The sequence below is a fragment of the Bactrocera tryoni genome, unplaced genomic scaffold (genome assembly GCF_016617805.1).
Source record: "Bactrocera tryoni isolate S06 unplaced genomic scaffold, CSIRO_BtryS06_freeze2 scaffold_11, whole genome shotgun sequence".
In the NCBI taxonomy this organism is placed as follows: domain Eukaryota; kingdom Metazoa; phylum Arthropoda; class Insecta; order Diptera; family Tephritidae; genus Bactrocera; species Bactrocera tryoni.
In genome coordinates this window covers 872,685-879,858 of record NW_024395824.1, presented here as the reverse complement: position 1 = coordinate 879,858, position 7,174 = coordinate 872,685, and the positions used below count along the sequence as shown (strand labels likewise).

General features: G+C 36.9%; 2 protein-coding genes across 2 annotated transcripts; one reads left to right on the top strand and one right to left on the bottom strand.

The window, feature by feature from the left end:
* Positions 1-431: 431 nt before the first annotated feature.
* On the top strand, positions 432-2,431 carry LOC120779524. Its single transcript, XM_040111854.1, has 3 exons — positions 432-504; positions 585-912; positions 2,397-2,431. The coding sequence occupies exons 1-3, from the start codon at positions 484-486 to the stop codon at positions 2,429-2,431; spliced, it is 384 nt and encodes a 127-aa protein (XP_039967788.1). The 5' UTR covers positions 432-483.
* Positions 2,432-2,673: 242 nt separating this feature from the next.
* Positions 2,674-4,787, bottom strand: LOC120779523. The gene is made up of 3 exons (XM_040111852.1): positions 4,638-4,787; positions 3,932-4,540; positions 2,674-2,730 (listed from the first exon to the last, which is right to left on the bottom strand). Exons 1-3 carry the CDS (start codon positions 4,785-4,787, stop codon positions 2,674-2,676), a joined length of 816 nt encoding a protein of 271 aa, XP_039967786.1.
* Between the last annotated feature and the right edge of the window lie 2,387 nt (positions 4,788-7,174).

Here is a 7,174-nt window from a genome sequence, read left to right as displayed (position 1 = left end):
CTTTACGTTTTGCACGCGTAGGGAATTGAAATCTCTATCTCGTGCGTTCCACTCTTAAGCCGATATATTCTTTGGAAGAACACAGAGAATTAATAACCAAGATTTAATAAACTTCAGGGAAATAGGTTATTCCGACCTTCGAAATGAAATACCCGGAAACCAAAAAAAAATCGTTAAATTATTACAACAAAAATATCGAACCCTAACCGCCAAAAAGACGTAAGCACTATGATTATCGATTTTTGTTTTTTGATAAAAATCGATAGTTTTCGATCATTCGCATCATCTCACAAAATACCATAGCTATAAAATGAACCGTTATGATTTTACAGCTAAAACAATTTAGACGTATGTACATATTTCGTTTGTTTACATATTTTTTTACAACGAAGTGGTGCTTACGTCTTTTTTCGATTCAACATATTAGTTTTGATTAGCGGCAAAATCGCAAAATATTTTACTTTTTATCAGTGATTGTGCAATATGGAATTGTGTCAACAAGTGGTAAGTGCACTGGGTTGTTTTTGTAAATATATTTCGATAAATTTCATTTTATATTTTGGTGTTGTAAAACTTTGTTTCAGATTGCATTCAAAAATGGTCTTGTTCCATACAGCGATACTGATTCTAATCATTCTTCTGAGCAAAAAGCTTATTCACAAACAGAATCCGAAAATGATATTGAAGAAGAGACATGTGTGGGCAAAAGAGGTTACAGAAACAAAAGAATATTACCTAAGAGATTACAAAATAAAAAACAACGTGATACTAGTGTTCAGCCGAATCCTTGTATAAATAAAAAGTGTGGAAATCTTTGTGATGATAAGTTCACCGAGTCAGATCGGTTAGCAATAAATGAACATTTTTGGGGCTTCGGCAACAAAATTAGACAAAAAGACTGGCTTCTTTCGTGTATAACACGGTTATCCGTCCGAAGACGAAGAGGTGATAGTAACAGAAGGCAATATACATACATATAATTATGCCATTAATTATAATGATAATACTATTAAAGTGAGCCAACAGTTTTTGCTGAAAACGCTTCACATATCGGAAAAAAGTTAATATTGGTTAGAAACAATGCGAGTGGTTTGAAAAGTTTTAGTGAGGAAAATCTACGCCTCATAATAAGTCTGACGAGTCCAAGGTTGCACTTTTAAAATCATTTATTGAACAATTGCCAGCAGTTCCCTCGCATTATTGTCGTAATAAAAGTAACAAGCTGTATCTTCCGCAAGAATTTCGCAATATAAAAGGATCATATGATTGCTATACCAAGCATTAAAATGATATTAAGCAGGAGTCGTCACTGTTATCCTTAAGGGTCTTCCGAAATGTTTTTACAAATAGTTTTCATATCGGTTTTCACTTGCCTAAAATAGACAAATGCGTGACTTGTGAAAATTACAAAAACCTGGAGAGCGAAACACAAAACCATTTAAAGCAAACTGAAGAATACCAAACACACATAAGAAACAAAGATAAGTGTAAAGAAATATTTTTAGAGGATCAAAAACAAAGTAAAGCCAATTCGTCCTTCCTATGTGCTAGCTTTGATCTGCAAAAGGTTTTAAATACACCCCATGGAAAAAGCATAACATTATTTTATTCTCGAAAGTATGCGTACTATAATGAAAGCGTGTATGAAAATGGCACCAGAAATGGTTATTGTTTTTTGTGGAGAGAAGCTGACGGAAAAAGAGGATCTAATGAAATTTCCACTGTGGTCTTTGAGTATTTGAAAATTGTCGACGAAAGAAGAACTCACTCTTCAGTAAGTCTTTACTGTGACAGCTGTGCTGGTCAAAATCGGAATAAAGCTATGCTTTCCACATTAGTATTTTTTCTTACAATTTCGAATTTTATACACAACATAAAAATTACGTATTTGTTACCTGGGCATACTATGATGTCAGTTGACTCTATACACAGCACTATTGAGGCATTTACTCGCGATAAAACTATTTGGGCTCCTGGTGAATGGTATACCATGATTTCAAACGCAAGAACTAATCCCGAAAATTATAAATGCGTTATAATGAATAATTCTGATTTCAAAGATTGGAAAACATTTTCTCAAACTATGTTTCCCACTTCAATTAAAATCTCTTTTCCAAAATTACCTTCTGCTTCGTTAGAAAAAAATAATCCTATCATGAAACTTAAGTACGGATATTTTGGCGATTCCAGAATTGAAGAATACGATCTAAACTCCATTACAAGATCAAGACGAAATAATTCTTTAATAGAAAATGGACCTCTACGTTTATATGATAATTTATTAAAAATTTCTTCAAAAAAATACAAAGATCTAAAAACATTATGTGATAAAAACACAACACCTACAAGATTTCACAGCGAATTTTTAAATTTAAAATACGATAAAATTATTAAAGATGCTCTACCTGAAACTGATCAAGAAGACAATTAGTATTTTCTAGAAAGCCAATTATTTTTAAAACTATTCAATTAAAGTTTAAAAACTATTTTTATTTATATAAGTTTGCAGTTAAAATTAATTCTGTACTCTAAAGTATTTTTCATATTAATTTTATTTTTTATAGACACTAATGAATTTAAGGTTAATTTTTGTACACGAAAAAATTTGAAAAATTAAAAACAGAACAAAGGTTTTTTTACTAATATCATTGGGCGTAACCGCCAAAACATAAATTAGTAGCTATCCAGCATGACAGCAAAAAAGACGTAAGCGACATTAATACCCGTTATCTTGGAAATATATGAAAAAAAAAATAAATACAATGTATAGTTAAGAAGTAGCAAAGCATACATACTCAATTCCACTGCACTGATTCTTCCTTAACCAAAGATTTAAAAAAAAATCTTCCCCTGTATAATTTTTTTTTTGGCGCTTACGTCTTTTTGGCGGTTAGGGCCCGATATATCAAAAATTATGAATTAGGAACTAATATTTTAAGGAAACGAACAAAAATACAGGTAAAACCAAACCTACTTTGTTTGTTGCACTTAGTTTCAACAGGTATGTGGGGGGATGTTGGGCCACGTTTTGATTTCGGATAAAAAGTCACATAAAAGTTATTTTTTGTGAAAATTCCAAAGCATGGATTTGTAGTGCGAGTGGTAACCTTCTTTTTGATAACATTGGTTTGATAAAATTCTACAAAAATTTAAAAGTTATAGCCATTGGCGCAAAAAACCTGATTTTGCGATTTTGAAATTTTTGGGGAATGTCGGGCCAGTAAATCGATTAAAACATGATTGTTACCGGTGAAAAACGTTTATTTATCAATGGAAATGAAAGAGAGATTCATAAATAATAAGAAAAATAGGAATTGGCGAAAAAAATTATTCCGACTCGCAGTGGATGCAGGTGTAAGTGTTCGGGTTCGGTCCGGCACATTTCGAGTGAACGCCTCGATCACAAACGATGCAATGGGCCGTGTTTTGACGATTCTTGTGCTTCGGCATCTTTTTCTTGCAAATCGTGCAAAAATCTAAGTCCTCTTCGATGTCGGTTTCGGTCGGAGACGGGCTTCTCTTCCGTGGCGTCTTCGATTTGCCACGGCCTTTTTGCTTCTTGGCTGCTGGTTCATCGGCTGTCTTCGTCAATTTTTGCCGCTTTTTTCGGCCTTTGTCACGCAGATCTGCGACAACCTCAGGCGATGTCAAAATCGTTGACTCCATTGTCTTGCGGCCACGTTTTGATTTCGGCGCAGGTGTGCCCAATTTCAACGGGCCAACCGATTTCAATGCATCACGGAGCTGTGGAGCCGAAATAAGAGACAACGACGATGATGCAGCACCACTTGTTGAAGCTGGGGCACTTGTCGATGCCTCCGACGTTGACACCTCCTCATTCGCAGCAGTCACAATGGCATCACCAGAGGCAAGAACTCGACGTTGATTGTCGGCGTCTTTCTCTTCCTCGTTCCGAAGCGACAAAGTCAACTTCAGTGAAAATTTGCGGGTTGAACGGGTAGATGCCAGTTGTTCGGAAGCCGGATTTGATGGTTTTCGGCGTTAACATAACATCGAGGCACTGATCGACAAGGAGCGGCACATGATGCAGATTGAAAGTGACACCAATGTTGGACTTTTTCCATGCATCACGCCTCACGGTCATCATGCCTTTAAATGGTGCAAATACCGCAACATCTAGCGGCTGCATTTTGTGCGTGCATTTCGGCGGAAAAGACAGCAATGTGATGCCATAATCCAACGCCAAATCTCTCGCCTCGATCGATAAATGCGAACCGTGGTTGTCCAGCAGCAACATGGTTGGCGAATCGGCATTAGCACCGGTGTGCTTGATGAAATGACGCATGAATTGAGGGAATACGTCAGAGTTCATGTAACCAGAACCGTTCGCAACACCAACAGCGCCATGACTCGCATGAGTCATAAAAATCTCTTTCATGTTGACTCGGGGAAATAGGAAGAATGGCGGTATAGACTGGCTACTAGCGCTGACGGCCAAAGCCAAAGACACATTGGTGCCTTTTTCGGCAGATGTTGATGAGCCGACCTGCTTTTGTCCTTTGCGCTGGTTTTGACAGGTCTGGTTGGCACGGTCGGGCACCCGGTTTCATCCATGTTCCATATTCGGTGAGGTCGACATTCTCTTTGTTGAATCGCTTCGCACGGCTCTGGCTTACTTGCTCTGGTGTTCGCAGTGACAAATTTTTGTGGCGTTTCATGAACGCCAACTGCCAATCCTTACTCGCCTGTTGATTGTCGTTCCATGGATCCGGATACGACGCGCCAACTTTCCGAGTAAATTCATACGCGAGCTTACGATGCTCCATCAAACTAATTCCATAGTTGATGTCGTTGGCCTGGAGAATGTAGCTTATCAGCGCCTTCTCTTGTTCGATGTTGAAGATCTGAAATAAAAAAAAAAATTATTTATTATTCGATGAAAGAAAAAGAAAGAAACCAGCAGAACTCACTGTTTTTGTGCCCATCGTCGTGCTTTCAGCCAGCAAATTTTTCATTAAATCGGCATTGGCAGTAGTAACGTCGATGCTCGCACCATCAAATGCTGCAATATAACGCATCAGGTTGGTCCTCGGAATTTTGTGTGCCGTCGCAGATTGTCGAACGCTGTTGTGATGTATTTTCACCGACTTGATCACCTCCAAAATGTTGTCGAAATCAATAATTTTCTCTTGTTTGGGATAGTACCGCGGTATAATAACGAAAAAATATTTTTTCGGAGCACGAAACTATCAGGAAATGTTGAAAAACTATTGTGTTGTTTAAATTCTGCACGAAAAATCACTTATACACGTCAAATATATGAAGTTAGCATGTCAAATGTAAAAAACAACCCGAGATTCCCCAAACGCTCATATTTGCAAAATGGCGGTGGATAATGAACACAATGTAAATTCGTGCAAAATTTCTTTTGTGTGTCGAAGGCTAAAGGCTCAACTAATATTATAAACATATTTACCTGGATGAATTTATTGGAAAATGTGAAAAAAATCAACTGTACACAGAGTTGAAAAAAAACTTTCGGAGTGTCGAATTTCTTTTTGTTGTCGCAGAGAGGTTATAACACGTATTCACAGCTCGAGTGCTATATAGAAACTGAGCTTAGTATGAGACGAGCCGATGACAGTTGGTTGCAGCTGTCAACCTATACTAGGGAAATAAAATAGAATATATGGCCCAAGATTCCCCTATTATTATATATCCCTTTTTTAGAACCAAAAACTGGTGCGTGGAGTCCCTACGCGCGGAAGAAGTGAAACTTCTTAGTGATATTCCAAGAAAAGCATATCACTTTGTAAGAAACTAGCGAGAGGGAAAGGATAAAAATATGGTGGAGTGATCAACACATTCTTGAATTCACATACAACGTCATACAGAATTCAATTTGCACCTTCTCTGTGCTTTAAGCAGAGATCTTAAAATAATATTTTAGAAGTTGTTCAATTTATGATTTTTAGCTTTTGCCGTCGTTGCGAAAGGACGCTTTGTTGACAAAGGCATGCTCGGGGTGATGTTACGGCGTCTGTTTTTATGAATGAAGAGAGGTCGCTTGTCGAATTTGCGCCTGCGTTTATGAATGAAATCGTTTTTGTTGTAAAATTTACTATATTTGATTAAATATCCAAATTGACTATAAATATTACTATATATTATGAATGCATACAAAATTATACTCTTGTCATAATTATGTTTACATGTCAATATTGAATTGTTGAGGGCAAAACGTAAAAGCATACATACATACATACATATGTACATATGTATATGCATACATTGCACATACAAGCGATTCCCTGGTTGAAAGCAAAAATTTAAACAAGCAAAACGAAATTCTTTACATTCGTTGGGAGTGTAATCATGGGCATGTATACATATATTTATGTCTTTTCATATGCTCTCCTTGGGCATACATGACACGTCATCATATACTGAAAATACATATATTTATTTCTCTTCACAGCGTGAATTCTGTGGTAGTGAGGTGAATTCCTTACTTCAAATCTCACAAATGTTCGCTGTCGAACCTGCACCTTCTCAATGCTTTACGTTTTCTGCTTTACTCTCATTCTTTCTCACTCTCTCTCTCGCACTCTATCTTTCTCTGTTGTTCTTCTCCTTCCGAGTTGCGTTAATCGTTCAACGCTATTCCCCCTCCACTGAAGCGTTAAACGTTTAACGCAACCTTTTCCGAAGTCGCCTAGAAGTTTCACTTCAAAAAAATTAAAATTATGCAAATGAAGAATAATTCAGCAATTTATTTTTTGCGGGCAAGACTTCGATAGAAGCACTTAACACTATTTGAAGCAATTATATATTTTTAATACAATGCATCTTAAAATACAGGGTCCGGCACTCGTGTAACCAAATTCACGCTTCTGTCGCACTGGAATCAGCTGTTTATAAATTTGCTGAATGACAGTTCGGAGTATTGTTCACAAGTGTACAAAAGCGTTTTGCCAAAAATGAACGCAAAAAAAAAAGTGATCAGGAATGGAATTCAAACGTAATAGTGTGATTGCTTTATAGTTAGCTGAAAAATCACAGCCAGCAATTGTTCGTTAGCTCAAACACCTTAATGTGAATAAAGTGTTTGTTTAGCGCACCATCACTCGTTACAATGATACTGGTAGCATCGCAAAACGCCATGGAGGTGGTCATCAAAAGACTGCAACGTCACGTGTGATGGTTCGGAAAG